Consider the following 20,992-nt stretch of genomic DNA (forward strand, 5'->3'; position numbering starts at 1 on the left):
TTCCTATTCAAGCAAAACTTTCTGCAGAATTTCGCAGGAGTTCGCGCGAACCTTGCGGAAAAATCTCGTTGAGCTTTGACATTCATGCGTGACATTCACAACGAGATTTACTCGATAAAATGAACTCGTAATATTTCCTCGATATATTTCAGACTTTCGTACATGAGAAATCAGGGTTCAAATTATTTTGATTAACCACCAACACTTTTTGAACGAATTTTATTGGTAGTCCACACTTTTTGTCAGCAGCGCACTCGATTAACGATGCGACGTGATGCGAAAAAGGATCGCGACACAATTATATTCCATCAAATTAAAATAACTTGTCGGATCTCCAGTTGAGGTATTTCTTTGTAAAATTGATGGAGAGTGGTCTTTCGAAGTTTGCAACGTTCGAGTCCAACGAAATGATGTAAAAAAAAACTTTCGAATAATTCCAGTAAATCTCCAATTTTGTTCCCTGCCGAATTTTCAATTCTTAGTTTTTCGATCTGCACCATAATGATTCAGGGAATGAAAAATTGCCGAATTACAAATATCTTTTTCCTTCATTTCGTTCGGACTCCGACCTCGGAAACTTCGGCGTCGTATCGACGAAGATCCCGGCGAACAACCGAGCTCTCTCATTCTCTCTATAAAATTCGTAAAATTACAAACGCGACGCCGAAAGTCTAAAAATCCGGTCGAACCCTCAACGTCCTGGCGAAGAAAGAAGCTTGTAATTCAGCAAGAAAAAAGCTCGTGAGCTGCTCAGGATTAATCGGCGATGAAACGGAGCCACGAGATTCGTTAATAAAATTGATAACTCGAGAGCGTGGACTCGGTTATTTATTTGAGTGACAGAGAGAGAGAGAGAGAGAGAGAGAGAGAGAGAGAGCGAGGATCGCGGCATTCGAGAGGGTTCGTGTTTTCCTCCCGCATAAATAATGCAGCATCGCCCTCAGAGCTATACATCAAGCCGAGGTGAGAGAAAAAGGGAATGGAAAAAAGCGCGGGAAATGAAGTAGCGAGGAGGTTCGCGGAAGGGGAGAATGCCACAGCGGAGAGCAGCTCGCAGCTCCTGTTCGTGATGAATTTCCCCCCCCCCCCCCCCCTCGTCGGTGCAGTGCGGAGATCCGTGAATACAAATGCATTTACGTGTATACAGAATCGAGGGCGTACAAACGTGCCGCGAGGAGGGGAGGGCGAGTCTGATCCACGGAAATCACGAAGTAACGGGACCAGCAACGAAACTCCCGTTCTTTCGCCTCCGCGGCGACGAGCAACTCTGTACCGGTCTCTCTTCTCCCTGGTACTACATGCAGTATGCATCTACGTGAACATAAATATGCAAAGCCGTACATTGTACGTAATTCCGAGAGATTCAAGCCCCCGAAGCGGGACAGCCGTGCTTTTTCGAGGCTGGAGCGCGCTCCGAACACGTTGCGGCTCGAGCCTGCTCGCGTCAGAGTCACGTGACCGTGTGCCTTCGTACTGTCTGGAGCGTGGATTCGGCGTGTCGCCTTGTCTGGAAATGCGCGTTGATCTCCCGCGTGAAAAGGGAGCTCGAGGCTCGGAGCCTCTCAACTAATGCGGAATCCAATTTGGAAATTGTTAGCTTTTGCTTTTTCTATCTTTTGTCATTCAACGTGGGGAAAGTACGCATACGAAATGCTCGGATGAAATAGAAGGGGGAACAAAATCACGGTTGCAGCGATGAAAGAACGGCTCGAACTGCAAATTTTCGTGAAAGAGAAGTCAAATCTCGCGAGTCCGTTGCGAGAAATTTGATTTCCTTTTAATGTAAATTTTCACGCCTCGTGCTCTCAATGCTTTCAGAGTTTCGGTGCTGTTACCAGTCTCCGTTGCTGGAGCGGTGGTTTTGAACTTCTAATTATCTCGGTGCGCACGAAACAACGGTGGAAACGACGTTTGACTCTTTCGATTTCAATTTCCTCTGTTTGTGCTCGCGTGCGCACCGGGCGACATTATCGCCGGTGTATTCCCCCCTCGTAAGTTGAATGTGCACAGTTTCCGACACCGCGAACGGGATTCGAGAGTTTTTTCTGCTCCCTCGTTTCCGTTTTCCGCGCCGCGCGTTCTCATCCCCCTCTCGCCAGTTTTACTCCGCATTCAACCTACTTTGTTTCATCGCCTTTTTCTCCATATTCAAAAGTCTCGGGAATAAAACATATGCCGGGGAGCATTATATTGGCGTGGCGTGAAATTTCCGATCGTGTTCACTCGTCGCTGCATTTTTCTCTCCGTTCTTTCGCCTGGCTTCGTTTGTGCTCACATTTTTTTGTTTTGTTTCCCCCCCACCCCCCTCCTTTTTTGCCGCGGATATGAAAATACAGAGACAAACTCGTTCCACCCTCGCTCTCGTCCTACTGCCCTGGTAAACTCTCCGGAAAACGGCCTCTCCACCTGCACCTTTTTCCCCGTTGCCGACACCCTCCACCGACGCGTTTTCGGTAGGGCGAGCGCGACAAACACTCCAACACTCTTTGCCTCCTCCTCCTCGCGCCTCTTCTTTCCCTCTCGATTTAACGGGCCGGTGAATCCTGTTACGTTTCATCCGTCCCGGATCGCCCTTGGAAACGTTGCTTCGCTATCGGATCCGCGTTCGCATTCGGCAGGAACCCCGATGTCGAAAATCAACTATTTTTCACACTTTTTCCATATTCTTATTGTAAAGGATTCTCGACTTTGGTGTTCTTTGGGAAACACTCATTCAACGATTTCAGCAGTCATATTCGTTGAAAAATACGCAGAGTCGATATTCCCTAACGGCCTGAAAAATAATCATTCCATAGTTCGCTTCGTTCGTGGCCATTTTTGCGAGTTTCCGCACGAGTTTTGAGTTTTTTTCGACCCCATTCCCACTCGTACGATCTTTGAAATCTTGATTATCGAAACTGTGAAAATTGGATGCGCGCACATCGCGCGACGCGCTCGCGCGAATCTCCGGAACTATAATCAAACGAGGTTTTGATTCGAAAATCGATTTTCATTTCTGTTCCCCCGACGATTTCGTTAGTGTAAAAAAACGAAAAAACGAAAAAAAAAAAAAAAGAAAAAAAAACTACAGAATTTCGGGTCTCGTCCGAGTTCCCCGAGGTTTGTGCACGAACAACGAACCCAAACGACATTCGCGACGATGCATTTTCAAAATCCGAGTCCCGTTAATGAAAAAATGAAAAAAATCGAGCTCGAATCCTCGCAAAAGTGAATAAATCACCGCCCCACGAGTCGCGAGACGATTATTTTCCCTTTTTTTAAACGAAACAATATTTCCTCGTTCACAAGAGTCGCGAGAGCAGCGTCATTGGCTCCATGGAAGAGCATGCGATATATTTATCGGGCGGCGGCTTGTGTACGCGTTATCCGGAGCATCGCCGTGCGAAAGAGATTGAAAGACGTGAAGTAGTTCGGGGTCGGGCTGAAGCGCGAAGGGGACGAAGGAGGGCGGGGGGCATTATGACCTCGTAAATTTGTTACGACAGGCTTTCCCGTACCGCGAGCAACACACCGATGAATTACGAGTGAACATTCGTGTCGCACTTACGTCTCTACGAAGATCGTAACGTCGAGATTTTCAAAAAAACGTACATACGAAATATCTCGAAATACCGAATTCGCGATCATTGCACATTTCTGTTTCCTTCATCTCGCCTCTCCCCGTCGCAGCGTGAGAAGACGCAAAAATATCACACGAATTGCCGCGAGAAAAAGCGTAGTAACGAAAAACTACGGAAATCCCTCAGCGGAATATCAATCATTTAAAAAGATGCTCTTCCATTATCCCGGATGTTTCATTTGTACACCGGAGATGAAAAGAAAAGAAAGCACCAAAGAGCCAACCCCGTTTCCTCTGGGTGTGATTCGCGACGATACTTCTTAATCCCCACCCCTCATCCGTTCCTCTCAACTCGGCGCGCAACCTCAGGGAATAGTAAACTTCAAAGCCTCTCAGCTTGATCAGCTTTAAACATATTATTTACTTGTTTTCGTTGTCCACGAGCTCCTTCGCTCTCTACGTATCGTCTCGCTAAATCTCCGATACACCGGGCGATCGCGGAATAAAGTTTTTATCAGTCGCGGATGTGCCAGCTCCGCATATAGAAATGTTGAAAGCGCGCAAATGTATACAGATAATAAGAAGAAAGACGAGGGCAAACAGCGCGTATAACGAAACTCGATTCGCATTGCAATGCTGTTTATTGTTTACCGTAGTTTCTGGCACAATATACCCACGAACAAACCTATTTACCATTTCAAATACAGATTTGTATGACGTACAGATATAGCTCGGGAGTTTTCACAGCGTGCATGAGGAGAAATGTGCATCGACGTATTTATATACGTGTGCTGGGCGCATCCAGCCTCTGGTACGCGCTCCGCACAGTTGATTTATCTGATTCTGGCGATCGGAAACTTTGTCTATTGCGATTGTGTAACGGCCCGGAGTAAAATAGCATCAATGGCGGAAAGTCTCGGTGCTCTGTCTCTCTCGGCGTGTTCCATGCTCCGAAACCACATTGTACCAAGCTCGAACGTTTCAATGCGACTCCGAAAAACTCAATCGGCACCATTATCTTTCGGGCGCATAATTTTCACTATTGTTGACTCGGAATACCGCATTAGAACGCCCCCAGTCGCATATTCATTCGCATACTAACTCGCGACCCAGTTTTCCACCTCCCGGCGCACCAACGCCCTCGCTTTCGAGCACTACCTTAATTTCGGTTTTCATCGATCAACGGATTTGTCACCCTCTCGATCTTCCCCTTTGCAAGTGGAGAATCAAGTGACACGATTTATGGTTAATCGGATGGGAGAAAAGCTTGCAATGGTGAAATCAAAAGTTTTTAAAAAATTTTTAAAAAACCTGATTTTTTCGAAATTCAGACCAAAGTTTCCGACCCCACGCGAGCCATCTTTTTCACAGTTTTGCAACAATTTTTAAAACGTTTCGAGGCCCGTTAAAAATCGATAATTTGCTGATGGCTTTTGCACAGAGTGTGTTAACGATGATAAACTCGGTTTTACACCGGGCTGCTGGTAACTTTGAATAAAACGATAATAAAGTGGTGAAAAATCGGATAAAAATGGGAGGAGGAAAGTAGTCGATGGAAAAAACTGGCTGGAAACGTATTATTGGCGAATAATGTTCCGCTATAATTTAACATATTCGAAAACATGCGTGCGCAATTTAAGCGGAAAGGTCGGAAAATTGATTATTTATTATTGAGATTCGAGAGAACGACGACGAGATATCTCACGAGGGAATGGACGATTTATCGGTCTATCGGTAATGGGCCATTTATGTGGGGGAAAAAAGAGGAAAGAGCAGGAGCGACGTACATGCCGTCGCAAAAGGTAAATGACAAGGATATCAGGAAGATTGGAGTAAAGTGAAAAATCACTTGCGCTCAGCGGGCTGCTTGAAAACGTGGCCAATAATGAATGGAGCCGAGAGAAAACATGGCTCGGGGCTCTCATTATCGCGCGCAGCAGAGCCCCGCTATTTAGTTATCCCGAAACTTGGGCGTGACTTTTGGAATGCTCTGTATACTCGAGGAAACTTTGGAGTTTGAATTATCATCGTGGCATAACGCTCCGGGAAGAGGAAAACGGGATTCTCTTCTCTCCCTCGCTCTCGCTCTTCCACTCTCAGATACGAGACTCGAACCCCGACCCGGACACTCGGGAAGCGCAGGCAAAAGCCCCATCTTCGTCGCCTGCCAGGCGGCCACCACCCCCGGGCCGCCCAAACAACGGAAACACGAAAACGTTTCGCGTTCCCTCGAATTCTCCGACAAGTCGATAACATCCCGTACATTTATGCGTACACGTATATACAGAAACGCTGCATGTGACAGTGTCCGAGGAAAGGCCAGGGCGAGTACGCGAGTAACATCGAGAACCGCCCTTTTCGCCGGAATTTATTTACCTCCAGTTCCAAAAATTGGCAAATTTATGACCGCCTTTTTTCTCCGCAACTCAACGCGCTCTCATTTCGAGTCGGGAATACTTTAACAATCCTCGAGAATCGAACGTCGGACCTCGAGGACGACGAATACCCCTTATTTGCGAGATCGAGACGACGAAAAGCGAAAAGGGAAAATAATGTGGAAGCGTATCAAGGCAGTTCCTTTAAGAGGATGGATCAGTCGGTATGTCGCAACCATGAGTGCGAGAGAGATAGTTACCAATTTCGAAATCGAAATTCTTTGAGACAGTTTGACCGATTAAAAAAAGGCTCTGTCAGTCGATTTTTGCCATCGTTCTGCGTAGGCTGACAGAGTCTTTTTTTAATCGATCAAACTCTGTCAAAGAATTCCGATTTCGAAAATTCCAAGTGCGGTTAGTCGACTGATTCATACTCTTAAGGAGGGTGGATCGCGACGATACGATGTTGCCATGCTAAGCCATGCTAAAATTACGTAGAATTTCAAAATTATACGAATTTAATATAATTTAGTAAATGTATTCTTTTAAAATATATATAAGACAATATAAATTTTTTTAGATTTTTCTACCACATAGCTCTCGAGTAATTGAACACTAAAGTTCACCTGTATAAGCACAGTTGTACATCTCGTACGTAAGAAGTTCGATTCACCGCTCAATTATTCGGTAACCATGTGGTAAAAAAATTTTAAAAAATTGTATTTGTGTACTTGATGTCAAAGAATGTTGAGACCAAATTTTATCAAATTCTGATTATTTCGGCTGGAAAACTGAATAGTCAATCAATTCGAAATTTTGACAGTCGCTCCACGAAGCCCATTATTACAACGTATTTTAAGGAGGGTGGATCGCGACGCTAAAATGTTGCCATGCTAAAGCATTGTTAAAAATATTAAGAATTTCATAAAATTTGGTAAATGCATTCTTTAAAAATATATAAGACGATATAAATTTTTTTAGATTTTTCTGCCAGATAGCTCTCGAGTAATCGAACACTAAAGTTCACGTGTATAAGCATAGAGTTTACATCTGTACATAAGTATACATCTCGTGCATAAGAAGGTCGATTTAACGCTCAATTATTCGATATCCATGTGGTAAAAAAATTTGAAAAAAATTGTATTTGTATGCTTGATCCTGAAGAATGTTAACACCAAATTTGATCAAATTCTTATTATTTGATTTCGTCATCCAGCCTCCTTAATTTCAGCCGTTTCTCAAGATTTCAACAAAGGTACAGAACTACCGTAAAGAAAAAAAATCGATAAAAAGTAGCGAAAATTAAAACGAATATTCCCGCCCTGCTCCCCATCGAGAAACAACCCAAAAAGTAGTTTTTTTCTATAGACTTGTAACGGATTTGAAGCTCCCAGGCCAGCAGCCTCGATATGTTAATATGACTGCTGGGTATACATCGAAATTCCATGTTGTATATACTGGAAACTCTGTCCGTTCTGCCATCACCGCAGCATCGATAAAAGCTTCACAGCTCCAATAGTTCCTGGTTTAATATACACGTATAGTTATGGTCACGTTACTGCGAGCCGTCTCCCTCCTCCCCATGCGCCTCCTCCTTTTCCTCCGCCATTCGAATAGCTACAGAACCGTGCATGTACGTCGGAACGAGAATTTCCATATCTACTTGGTAGAGAATATTTTAAGGGATTTTGGCTCGGAGGCCGTTGCCGCGCGTGAAAATATTGAGACAGCCAGTTGAATTATCAGGGTACATACGCACGTGGATTTTATCTCGATGGGGGAGCGTGTGTATCGATGTGTTGCACACATGCGGAATGAAATCTCGCACGATATTTTTGTAGGCCTTAATCGATGCTTCGTCCGTTTCAGGTTCACTTTAAAATATCATTGCTTATGATGTACAACGCACCGAGCCACTATTTTTATCGTCGAGCATAAAAACGCTTCTACCATTTACGATTTCTAGAGGAAATAAATTCAGCGTCCGATTCTGTGAGTTTGTCTCTCGGTGAGACAGCGAGGGAAAATCGTCCACGAAAATCGACGGGCTCGAAAGCGACTCGGCTTGGAGACGCAGAATCGAGGATTCGACGATGGAGATCGAAAATACGAAATCGATTGGTTATTCAATCATTTCATTTGTATTTAAACTGAACATGTGATTTCTGCGAATCTACCGAAGCGTCTCGAACTCGGGCAACGGCCTGGAGCTTTGAGCATTAGGACCCTTCGAGGGTCGGGGAGCCTGAACTTTTTTCGTACTCCCCGGATCTTCGGGATCTGGAGAACGTTAATAAAGTTTTTGGTCCATGGATGCTGCGGAAGTTTAAAGATATCGCTGGAGACCGCGTTTCAAGAGGTTTCGAGCCTCTCCGATGATCGGCCGTCCAACGAAAAATTTCCGTGGATAAAAGTTCGATTTTCTATATTTTTGGGGAACAATGAATAGGGGAAAGGGGGAAAGTGGTGGGAGAAAGTGGCAAGTTTATTAATAGCTGATCGAGTTCTTTTCATCGGCGAGTTATCACCGGGAAGCAGCAGCAGCAGCAGCGCGGGTTCTCGTCTTTTCTTCTTCGAAGGGAGCTTCTCGAATTGCTGAAAGTTTAAAACAGAGCCACTCGCGTTCTCGTGAGCGTTTTCCATCAGGGCCCGGAGGGGGGTCGGGATGCGAAGGTTGCGGAATATAATGGGCCGGTAGGGAAAGCGAGCAGGAGAAAATGTCGGCGAGCTTACACGTCGCGGACTCGAGGGGTCGCAGGGAAAGTTGGCTGCGCTCCCTGCTGCCGGTCCGCGAAGCAATCAAAAGGGAGGGAGGCTGAGGCACCGGATTATGTGGCATTTATTCCTCCCGTTCGCTGATTTGGCGCGAGCCAACGATCCCCCCTTTCTCCCGCTCGATTCCACTCTCTTTCTGTCTGGTCTCCAAGTGAGAGATCCGGACCGGGCAGGTTTAGGTGAATGAAAAGAAAAAAGCGATTGTCCCCGGTGGAGTTGGTGCGGGGGGGACAGATTGTCGGCAGGAAGGTGAAAAAAGAGCGGCGGAGCACGGGAAAATGAAGAGGAAGCGTCGAGGTGGTGTCCTCTCGCTCTCTTGCACCTTTGTACGTATAAACTTGCGGCATTCTCGCGTGGAAGAGCTGCTGCTACCAGTGCTGCTGGATGAGCAGGGAATGAACCGAGGCACAAAAAATGTCATCGCAATTTTACTCCTTTTATAAAAAGTGAACGCGCCAGCTAAAGCTTCGCACTGTAAAGCGAGGACCGAAGGAGAGTAGAATGGAAAATAAAAATGGAGAGAGCGCGCGCGCGCGCGCGTTACCACATTATTTGCAGCAGTGAATCATTCTTGTATTTATACTCGCGTTGTCTCCGGACAAACGCACGTGAATTATTTCCACTATTTTTACGCTGACTTCTCGCATCAACTCGCGCAAATTGAACGTCAAAGTTGCGAAAATTTAGCAAACGTGTGCTCAAAGACACGAGAGTGCAACAATAAGATTCGTCGACGCCGAACGAGCGTGGATCATCCCAATTTCATCGAAATGAGAAAAAAAAACGTAATTTTTTCAAACTATTTTTTTGTTGAATCGTCGCCCAATGAAAATTGGCGATTCACCAAAACCTTCATTGCTGGCCCAACGATATTTTCATAGTTTTGAAAACCACCCGATCGAACCAACGAATAAAGAGCTTCGGTCAGCCAAATCGTTCTTCGACTCACTTCTTCGTTTCATTCATCGATACTCATCATTATTCGTCATCGATTTTCATCATTATTCTTAGCGACGTTATCGAGTGCACGGCCGATAAAAATCAAGGCACGGGGAGCGCTGTCCGGTTTTTAAACGCGTCCGAAGGGTTGTGCGGAGGCACTTAAATTTTTCAGGGTTTGCGAATAAAGAAGAGCGAAATGGAAACTTTGTTAACCAGAAATAGAAAGGGAGAGAGAGCTCGGGACGCGAACATACATTTTCTTTATCACCACTCAAATACACAAGCGCGCGTTATCGTGCCGAGTTATTGTGCTGGTGTGACATTTTGTTATAGTTTATGCGAGGGTATATCGTGAGCAAATAAGTTGAATAACGTATACAAGTATATACAAATGTTGTTAAGCCACGTCGTGGAGCCGTGGGGCGGGGGGGTGACAGAAAAAGGGGAAAAAGCCACGAAACTGTGCAAGTGAAAATAAGGAGATATATAACTTCCATAAAGAAAAAGTACCATCGAAATGGGGCTTTTTATGGTCGGAAGGGGGCAGGGGGACGAAGGGTTGAATTCAGGCACGGTCTCGCGAGCATGTGTATCAAACTCGTCATACGATGACAGCCGATTCGTCGAGGCGTCGTAATATAAAAGCTCGAGAGGCGTCTGCACATAAAGTGACCTTTGTGTACGGGCGAAAAACTGTGCTTGATTCTGTCCTACTCCGGAGAGCGTAACTTCCGTTATTCAGCTTTTTCAAGAGGATGAGCGCCCAGCGTCGAACGAGTCGGGGGAGAAGAGCTTTTTTTACAAATATGGGACGACGACACCAAAGTTTCTTTTCGTGACGAACGAAGCTCTTTGGGAACTGGATTTTCGGGAGATTTTAGAAGAAAAATTGAGCTTTTTAAAACAGACGGAATCGAGGGGCGAAGAGGAATGGAAACGCGGCTTTTCGGAGGTTTTTCACTTTCCGGGGGGTTTTGAAGAGCTCTGTATACATATTGATATTCTGGATGGCCTCATTCCGAATTCGCAACTCTCTCTCTCTCTCTCTCCGGCACTCTTCGAAGCCCAACCTACTCGGAGATCGTAAAATCTGTGTAGGTGTAAAAACGTATTTTACGAGAAATCCATTTGAATTTATTTGCCGTGACAACGTTTACGAGGCTGTTGTCTAGGGGACGCCAGTTCGGTCACGAGTACAGCACACAGACGAGAATAAGGGGGCTGTTCGAAGTGCTGGTGCAGTGATCCGAATCCCCTCAAACATTTGGATCTCGATCAGAGAGATTTTAGGTTTGGAATACACGAGATGAAACTAACGAAATGTGAATGAGTCGGAGCACCATTGTTAACAACTTTATTAAATGCTGTTGAAATATTTCAATCTCGCATCGGCGTTTCCCCCCGTTTGGATTGATCAGCCGAAGGACATACGATGGAAATTCCGGTTGGAATAGACCTAATGAATGTCGATGGAAACGCAATTGTGTACGATCAGTCGTCCGGTTTAATTGGCTACTTTTTATTTTCATCTGGACGCAGCATTCGCATTATCCATCGCGTTTCTCAGTTCACTCGATGAATTATATAGCTATTGAATAAATGCAGGCTGCATGTACACGTGTTCAATTCCACGGCTCTTCAACGTTACACGTACTTTCGAGTGCAAACAATGAGAGCTCGGGAAACCCGAACAAATCGTTTAAAACACTGATTGCGAGTCAATTAACATACAACTCTGAAATTGCGAGCGCACATAGAAACGGGGTCAATATTTCACTGCCGGAGAGGCGGAAAGAGAGGGGAGCAAGGGGAAGAATAAAGAATGAGAAAGATCGCTACAGCGATGGATAAATGAAGAGAGAAATGTCAATATCCCTGTGCGACCGCGAGGAACTACGTAGAAACGAGCCCGAATCCACGCACGCGTACACACGGACACATGCAGCTGCGGCATTATCCGCGTTCTCACTCGAGTCGTGGCAAGGAATATCAATTTCCTGTAGAAATCCAGCAAAGTACGGTCCTCCGCGCGCCTCCCTCTCGCACGCTCTCCTGTCTCTCTTTCGCTCTGTACGCGAACCATAATCTCATCGGTACTCGGTGGCACGCCGAGTGAGAATCACACGCGAATCAGAGAACCTTCTGCTCAGAGCGTGCGGCGCACGCTTCCGGAATCAAAGCTGAAATTTCCAGGACACGCAGCAGCAAACCCCTCTGCGGTTCGTCCTCGAGCTCGCTGCTAATGCGACGAATGAAGCTCCCCATTCTGTAAAAATGTTTTTAAATAATCGTGAGAATGAAGGAGCAATTATTATTCAATAAAATCTTGTGACCGGTTCACCGGTATATTGATCACGAATCGGTGAGGATTCCTTCGAAAAGCAAGCGTATTTTCGGAATCGGGAGGATTTTCACTCGAGGTAAAACCGTCTTGAAAATTCGCCCGCTAGACCCGAGTTCGACAATAAATGAAACTCGTAAAGAAGCTAAATAAACATTGATATTTATTATTATTGATGAAAGTTGGGTGTTTCCAGAGGGTACTTTCAAGTTTTGCGGTTCTCGCGTCGAGTCGCCCTGGCCCTCCCACTCTCTGCGGATGTGCGGGAGCCCGCGTGTATCTCGTAAAGAAGAAACGATCGCTGGAACTACTGCTCCGAGTAAGAGTGCTCACCCATTTCATCAGCGAAGAAAGTAGAAAAACCTGCTTTCATGATACGCTCCATTTAATAGCACCGTGTCCGTCTTCCGAGTATAAAAATAAAGGGGAAAAAAGAAAGAAGTTGGTGGAAAAAAACGCTCAACTCCTCGGCTCGGATGTACCGCGTTTTCTCGAAGCATACGCTGCGAGGGGGTTGGGGAGGTCGCGTGCGCGCGCGAGTAAAAACCTTCGCTGGCCAACAAATCTTTTCTCTCTTCTCCCTGCTCGCCGATCCTCTGTTTCCATGCCCGACTCCCGCTCGAAGAGAATCGAAGCTGCGTTCGCGCCGTTAGCCACAGCGAGCATAGGAATGGGCCAACTGTGCTCGGCGTGCAGCTTCATTCGAATTTCAAAATTTACTGCCACCCGCCACTGCGAATCGACGATCGAGTAAGGAAGTACGACGCCGTCGAGGTCTCGGCTTTTTCCGTGGCGAAGAAATTCTACGAGGAGCGCTAAGTGAGCCGCAGCTTGTGCGCCAATCCAATCAGCTTTTTATCCAACTCTCGAACACAAATAAAACGCATTTTTCGTTCGGATCTCGAAGGGATTGCGGAGCTTCGAAACTCTACGAGGACGAACGTTACTCTTGGAAACGTTGCTCGCCCTCGATTCGCGACTCGTGCGAGAGGAAAAAATTGAATCGATGAAAACTCGATCGAGAAAATGGAGCGGACCGACGAGTCCAAAACAGTGACAAAATACGAGCAGTTTTCTTCCCTCGGAGGGGAACAAAGGAACGAGAACTTTCGCACTCTTTCCCTTTCTTCTCACTCCGGGGGGATAAAGAGAGTCTCTCTGGCTTAGGAGAACCGAGGAACAGGATCGACGAGCACGTCGAAGTTTAATCAAACTTTCAAAGACGCGTCCTCGTTGAGTACACCCACACACCGGAGCACGCAAGAGAAAAGGTGATGAAATGAGGAGTTACACGATGAAATATCTTAGTCACAGCTAAAAGATCGCGGCGAAGGGGCAAGGGGGTTAACAGAGATAAGAATAAAGTCTCTCGAAAAGGGCAAAACTCGGTAAGTTCGTATTGTGATTTGTGCGAACGAATGGCAATAGTTGGAAGATAGAAGAGGTGAGAATGAAGCGAGAGCCAAACTTTCCTCGGTCACGATTCCCGCCCGCGAGTTCGTGAGTCGCTAAATGCGCGCACGGAATATCTCACTCCGATTGCAGATCACAAAACCGCCTGGTCTCAGGCTCTTGCCCTGTTATTTCAACGGCTCTTTCGTCCCCTTTATTTCCTGGGCATGAAAATTCGAATAATTTTATTTCTCGCCTGGAATCATCCCAAGCAACTTTCCACAATTGTCACGAGTCTCCCAACTCTTGGAATGTTTTGTTTAAGAATACCGAAGCAGCATCCAGGGGGATGAGTCGGAGCGATGGAAACTTTTGCGAGGGAAGATCGAGGCTCGAATGAAACGAGTCAAAGTGCGGGACGAAGAGATTGGAGGAGGAAGGATCGCCGAAGGAGAGAAGAAGGAACAAGGTGTGATTGAGTGTAAGGGGTCAAAAAGCTATAAAGTCTCATCATCTCGTTCGAACTTGGCGTCGGCGAAAGAGGGAGCAGCGCGCGCCCCCGTCAAGGATACGAGAACAATCGCGAAAGGCTAGAAATCGTCGAGCGTGAGAGTTGGACGAAAGTTTCGTCCCACCCAACGAAGAGTAAACGAGGAGGAGGATGCCGGGGCGCCCTTATTCCCTGACTCGAGAGAGCGCGCGCACACACGCGCGCGCGCCCCCATTGACAAAGTCCAAGTCAAACGATCCCCTTTGACGAGGCTTTGCGGAGAGCGTGTCGAGCTTTTTCCAAAGACAAAGTCTACCGACCCTTTCCACGGGTGTTCTCTCGCACCTTCGCAACCTCGAAGTCTAACGATTCATTTCCTCTCCGCTTCGTTCGACTCTTGTCCCCGCCGCGTCAGCTTCAACATTTCATTAACTTCGTAAAAATCTCCTTCATTCCCATCAATCCGAGAGTTGACCATCAAATTCACGATTTATTCGGGAAGAAACTTCCAGCGCCCAGGGCCTCGGGAGAAAAATTAGGAAAATTCATTTCTCTACAGTTCTCTGCAATCTCAATGCCCCTCATGCGAATTCGTACCAACGCTCTCGGCTCAACCGAAAACTGAAAATAAGCAAAAAACAATATTGATACGAATTAACAAGGACTCGGTATAAAATTGTAATTTTTGCTTGTTCACGTACAACTACCACGATCGCTGCTGTGCACTCGCCAATGCGAAAAGCGCCTGGCGACGCATCTGCCAGCATCAATTAATTCGACTCGACTCTATCGATTGCTTGTTTTTTCCAATCAGCCTGTTATTTTTGCTGTTTCCCGTCGAGCCGAAAGAACAACAACAATGCACGATCATTATGCTCTCGATAACAAGGGAGACATCGGAGACTGAAAATGGGAAGGTGAAAAATTGGTGAGAGTTCGCCTCAATAAGCGAGGCGTTCGAATATGTGTCACGTGGTCGCGATAATTGTGTGAATTTCAGTCCTCTTCATCGAGTACATACGTCGTTGGCTGTCGCGGGCGTGTGTAGCGCAGGCTAATTCGATCGGCCGAGAAAACGCGTGTAATGCACGGTGCGCCGTGTTTCCCCGAGGCTTCCTCGCCCTCTCTCCCCGCCTCGTATCCCCCTGCTCGTTCGTTCGTTTCGATCTCTCGCAATCAGCGGCGCGCTGCTCTCTTCTCCCCCTTTCTCCACTCCCCTTTCCTGCCGCTACCGGAAGAGAATGAAGCTTTCCAGAGCCGGAGGAGCACGAGATCCGTACTATTTTCTATGAAATACTAATGATGTCAACAACACGCCGAACGAAGGAGGCTACAAAAACGAAAGAAAAGGCTCTCGATAACAACAGCAGCAGGTGCGATCCCGAGCGTTTACCAAACCGAGAGACAACGCGTCACGAAGGTTTGTCGAGCTAGCAATTCGGCTGGCATATTTTCTCGGGGTGGGGATCAAATGTTGGAATGACTGAAATTTCGAACAGCTAAAATCTCGAGTTTATAAACTTCGAATGACAATATGGAGACAGATCAATTCTACTAGAGCCTTGAATGTCGAAAATAAATAAAGTAGAAACTGCAGGGTTCGAAGCACGTTTACATCGAAAATAGAATGTAACAATCGCCGATAGGACGATGACTAAAATATCGATTTTTCGTAAATCCGACTATTAATGTTTCGATTCATGAATTACTACAGTCAGCGATACTGTGAAAATTGACAATTTTGAAAATGTAATAACGAAAGATCAAATATTACTGAGACTGAAATAATGAAACAGGAAAAAGTCGAACAGTCAAAATAGCGAAACGTTGGAAAGTCGATCGATCAAAATAAAGAAATGCAGCGGAGCTCCAAACACAGACCGGTGATCTCCAATTTTAAAAATTGCCATTTTGGCTTTCGCCTTTTCGAGCTATCGCTATTCCGCGTGTCTAAGTTTTATAGGCTCGAAAAATTCACTTTCGATCTTTTGCTACTCTGTATTCTGGTCTGTCTGTAAAACAATTACACTCTCCATTTTGAATTCGAAAATATGAACTTTTTACATTCGGATGGTCTGTTAAAATTGCGCATTCGAAATGAAAACTATTGAAATATATATTTTCGGGTAAATACGAATAGAAAGAAGGAATTTTTGATTAAACACGCAATCTGGTGAATAGTCGATCGGGAATAAGAATTTCGAATAACTTATTTCTCTCCAAACTGATATCACAACTTTTAAAATTTCGAAATATCGACCGTTCTACAATTCAGTTATTCGACATATTGAACCCCACCCATTTTCTCGGTGTTTCGTCCGGGCAAACGTAGACTCGTGCACGGAGATCGGTAAACAATGCCCGACCGGATTTTCACTTCCTCATCGGGTCGAAGCCACGTCGAGTCCAAACGTTACCGTCGATTTTCATTCCCGGCCAAAATCGGACGTTGGAGTAATGTTCTCGTCAAAATTCTCATTTTCCAAATAATTTCCCGTGGGCTGAGCCCCGTGACTGTTGGACCGAATTAAAAGTAGTAATTGCTGTATACATTGACCAAGTGACGTACACGAATCGGTGCAAAGCAAATGAAATTATTTGCGCTCCGTGGAAAAAGCAATTTGGCTTTTCGATTGATCAAACGAGCCAGCACGCTATTTTATATGCCGAATTCAGAGGGAAGCTTCGATCACTCGATGAGCTCGAAATTCCGACAAAATCAAAGCAAACTTGGCAAAACTCACCCGGGATAAAAGAACGTGATGAAATTTGATGAAGGGGCGAGATTGCCACGCGTACCGCGCATCGATTCTCCGAATATTTCTCAACGTTTTCAGCGTTTCCGAGAAGTGATCACGACGCGAGAGAGAACCGCGAGGCTTCCCCGACCGTTTCGAAGCTTCGATCGAACGAGCAGAGCCCGCAAAACTCGGGTCGTCGTTTTCCTTAAAAACTGTCCAATTCCTCCGTCCAGAAGCGCGAATTTCGATGAATTTTTTTCCGCCGATTGTGAATTCGGTATCCCTTCGCGTCTGAGAAAAAAAAAATAATCAAATGAATATTTTTCCGAATGAAAATAAAAAAAGAATGGGGGGGGGGGGGGGGGGGGCGAGGAAACAGGGAAAAATGAGAGGATTTCGTGGTGTTTTCGGTGGCGACGTGTAACCGCTGCGGAGCGCCCGCGCATCTGCGGCGCAACCGACGGCAAACGGGTATGCGATAGTCGCAAATCAACGGGGCTGCCTGCACTCGCACGTGACATCGGGACACGATGCTTTCGCACCGATTGATGCCTACGCGGCGCACCATTTTACGAGCTCGTTCGTCACCTCCGCAAACGGGAGGGCTAAAAAACAGCTGCAAAATTGTACGAGTTTCGAGCGATCCAAAAATTTTCAGAAAAAGAACAAACGCAGCGATGGAACAATGAGAATGTCGGATGAAAAAGAAAAAAAAACGCGACATCGGTTCGGGATAAATGTAAACAGCGAAATGACTCACCTTTGAAGAACAAAACGAGGACGAATTGGAAGCGTCGATTGATCGATGACATTTTTTAACGGCGGTCTACATTAATCGAAAGTTATTCAAAAAATTTTATCTCCGTATCTCCAATGCCCGATGTTGTATAAATTTTTATTAAATCAGCACGAAAGCACGCGGAGCGAAAGAAAAAAACGTTCGATGTCGCAAAGTGGTCGAAAGAGTTGGAATTTTTGGCGGGACTTTACGCGACTTTCGATCCCAACGATACTTTTTTTTCCCCCCCAAATTAATAGCGCGTTACGATTAGCCGGTATTTTTTATATGGGATAAAATCGATTTAATTTTCTTTATCTCGGCTACCCCTGATAAAAATTAGGATACTCGTATTTCGGACACTTTCGTAACAAATATTCCGTGCTGAGCGGGGGGCAGAGCGGCGTGGGCGAAGTCTCGCCTTCAACTGGCGCGCGTCCGCGCTTCCACCCCAACGTTTAACCAAGCAGCCGACTGCTGTTGCTCCCTCTCGTTTCGCAAACTCTCGCTCACTCCTCGCACCGCTCTTCCTTCTTCCACTGCCGCTCTTCTTTTTTTCCCTACTCACCGCGATCCGAGAACAACGAACAACGAGAGCATAACAAAACAAACCGACGAATGCCTTGGCTTCGAACGCAAAAGTTTGGGAAACACGCACCCCCCCCCCCCCCCTTCCACTCTTCCCGACGCCGTTGCTGCTTTGCCCCGAACAGCCCCGAACCCCCCGAACTAGCATTCTGTTAGTAATTTCAGATTTATTCCAATTCATTCCAAATCGCAAAAGCAACGACGAACCTTTCACTTTTCTCTCCCTCGCTTTGTTTAGCCATTTTTTTCGCTTCTCTACCCAGTTTCCCTCAGTTCTCGTCGCTCTACCTTTTTATCTCTCTCGCTCTTTCTCCATTCTTTCCGCTCAACCTTCGTTTCTCTAACAAAGAAACAATGTGTTCATTGTTAAAATTTGTTGTCGCTGTAGGAAAAGTCCGGACTCGGTAGTGCAGCAGCAAAAAGTGAAAAAGATGGCGAAAACGAGCGCCGAAACTACACGACGAATTGAAGAGAACAACGGAGCGAGAGAGGGGGGTGGAGTAAGCGAAAAGCGAAAACAGAGAAAGCGGGGGGAAAAAGAGCGCGAGAAACAGCGCACTCGCATGCAACAACGAATCCAAAGCAATTTTTTAACGTGGGATAAACACGAGTCGAATTAATAACATCGAATCAACGATGCGATAAAACCACTCTACGAACGAAAAAAACACCAACAAACAATAAGCTAACAGATGTTTTGCCCGACTAACGTTTTTGTCATGATCTCGATTCTCGATACAGCATCATTCAAAAACCCGACTAAAAAAACTTTGCAGTCTATGCAGTCTGAAATAATCTCTCGACGCGAACATAACCTCACTTCTTCAACCTTCAAGCGGTAGTTCGTTGTTCAACCGCCTCATTTTTCGGACGGGACACTCGCTTTCTCACCAACGGGCTTTTATCAATTGAAGAAAAAATATTGGACACACTCCTGTCCAGAATCTCACGCGAATTTCGTGTTATTATTTTTAAACATCAAAACATCAATGACGAAAAATCAAGAATTGGAATCACTCGTTTTTTCATCGTTTTGGCACGTGAACTAACCTTAAACGAGCCCTTTGTGCGGACAGGCACAATTTTAATGAGGCCTTCTCATAAAACTTTCTTCATAAAGGGATTATTCGTTGGAAAAATCGCTTTGCAGATTGAGCTTTGAGATTGGCAACAAAAAATCACTTTTTTCGAATGCACTTTAGTGGATTGAACACGCAAACATGGCTGAGTGAAAAGAAAGTTGTATTTTTTTTTTTCACCGTTTAAACTTGCTTCCACATGAGTATCTCTCTTCCGCAGTGTATTTATAATGAAACAACCAAGAATAATAATTTAATGCGGAAAAAAAACCGCCGTTTATATCGACGTACGCGAGAAGCCACGGGATAAGGAAACGAAGAAATGAGGCAAGGATATTCTCGAGGAAAGTTTCTTGGCAAGGAAAGACTTCCTCAAAAGTTTTCGCTTAATCCAGCGCCCCCGCGCGCTACCCACGACTTTCTTCGACAAAGAAACCAGTCTCGCTCGCGACTCGCGGTGTGCCACGCGCTTTAATAATTTACCTCCAGGATCGTCGGTATTAATAATAAAACGGATTGAAACGATTAGACTCTATGACCACGGGTCACGAGCGCATTATGTCATGAATATATAACGACGTTATATGACGACACGAGTTTTACTATTTCACCGTAAGACAAAACCGCGAGGAACGAATTTTTATCGTCTTTCGTTCGTGATTTTAAAATTGACATCTTTGGGATGAGTGAACACTTTTTTTGTTTTTGTCTTGCAACAAAATCCCGATTTTATTCCACTTTCCAACTGATAATTATACGCAACACAAAATCATAAATATTCATTTTTTTTTTTTTTTTTTAACGGAATACATGATTTCGTGAGAATAATAATTCTCAACAATTGCTGCTCGGGTTCCGCGAAATAAAAAAAAGTTCATAAAAGAAAAAAATATTGTGATTCGAGAGTGGCGAATAAAGTAAATTTTAATTCTCGGCGATGACCCAATGTAGGGAAAGGCGATTAATTAATTCCGTACCGAGATGAATTTGCTCAACCAATTCGAAACGCGTTGTTTGCCTCATCGATTGCCTTCGCTGTGTGTTCGTTAAACTCCCCCGGGCAATTTTCCAATACACCATACATCCATCTCATGTTCGTATGCCCTACTATTCCAAATTCCAAACGCTATCGATCATTACAACTCAAACTTCCTCAGGCATATTTCATTTTTATCTATGCAATAATTGCATGGGACGCACAAACTCACGTCACCGGAACATCCGATTTTCAGAAGTTTCGAACTTCAAAAGCATTAGATTGCTTTTATCAAATTAAAAAATAGCCGAAAATGTGTGTTCCTTCGGGATGAACTTTCGACAATTGGCTCCTCAGATGACTTATTTCATAACCAATTTTTAACGACTTTTTCTCCAATTGTCAATAATGTAGTCCGAGATATGTGATTCATGATAAAAGTTATTCAAAATGAATTTTCAACGAAATAACGATGATTTTCTAATAGTTTAGAAATCTTGATATCGGCTCCTCGCTAAGTATCACTTATGGAGCCGCCATTGCATTTTTATTTGCATTTTAATAGACGCGGCTGTTTGTGTCCGTAGCTTTAATGCTTCGAAAACATTTCCCGAAACGTTCCGATGAACATCGTCATAATCAGCTCAACTTACGCTAAATCGCATTATACGGAATCGCACATACTGCAGCGATCATTTATTTAAAAAAAAAATAGCAGTATAAAAATGAACAATGGTTTGGGAGCACATAGATGTGAGATTTCCATATGTACAGAGTAACAAAAGCTCTCTCGTACCTGATGTATATAAGGCTCTTGAAGAATGATTCTCCCCCGGACCCGGCGCAACTACAGCTGTCGATCATTTTTATATTGGACGCTTGAAAAATTAAAACAGACATTTTTTCATTCCCATCTATAGAAAAAACACGGACAAACTTTCTCGAAGTCAAACAAT

At 45.0% G+C, this 20,992-nt stretch overlaps 1 protein-coding gene and 1 long non-coding RNA gene across 5 annotated transcripts in view; both read right to left on the reverse strand.

The window, feature by feature from the left end:
- The window catches only part of LOC122414569 (kin of IRRE-like protein 2), a 103,170-nt gene extending 85,361 nt beyond the window's left edge, over positions 1-17,809 (reverse strand). For 2 of the 4 annotated variants that reach the window (XM_043425965.1, XM_043425964.1), the window contains exon 1: positions 17,376-17,809. Coding sequence is in view for 1 of the 4 variants with exons in the window: in XM_043425964.1 (XP_043281899.1) it covers positions 17,376-17,427 (52 nt within the window). In the remaining 3 variants the exon portion in view is untranslated. Of the gene's footprint in view, positions 1-16,618; positions 16,875-17,375 lie in introns of those variants that run through there. The other 2 variants (XM_043425966.1, XM_043425967.1) reach the window with 2 other exon arrangements.
- On the reverse strand, positions 14,345-15,161 carry LOC122414573 (uncharacterized). Its single transcript, XR_006261785.1, has 3 exons — positions 14,896-15,161; positions 14,576-14,777; positions 14,345-14,495 (listed from the first exon to the last, which is right to left on the reverse strand). It is a non-coding gene; the product is annotated as an uncharacterized lncRNA (long non-coding RNA).
- Positions 17,810-20,992: the final 3,183 nt, after the last annotated feature.

The sequence above is a fragment of the Venturia canescens genome, chromosome 8 (genome assembly GCF_019457755.1).
Source record: "Venturia canescens isolate UGA chromosome 8, ASM1945775v1, whole genome shotgun sequence".
NCBI classification, from domain to species: Eukaryota; Metazoa; Arthropoda; class Insecta; order Hymenoptera; family Ichneumonidae; genus Venturia; species Venturia canescens.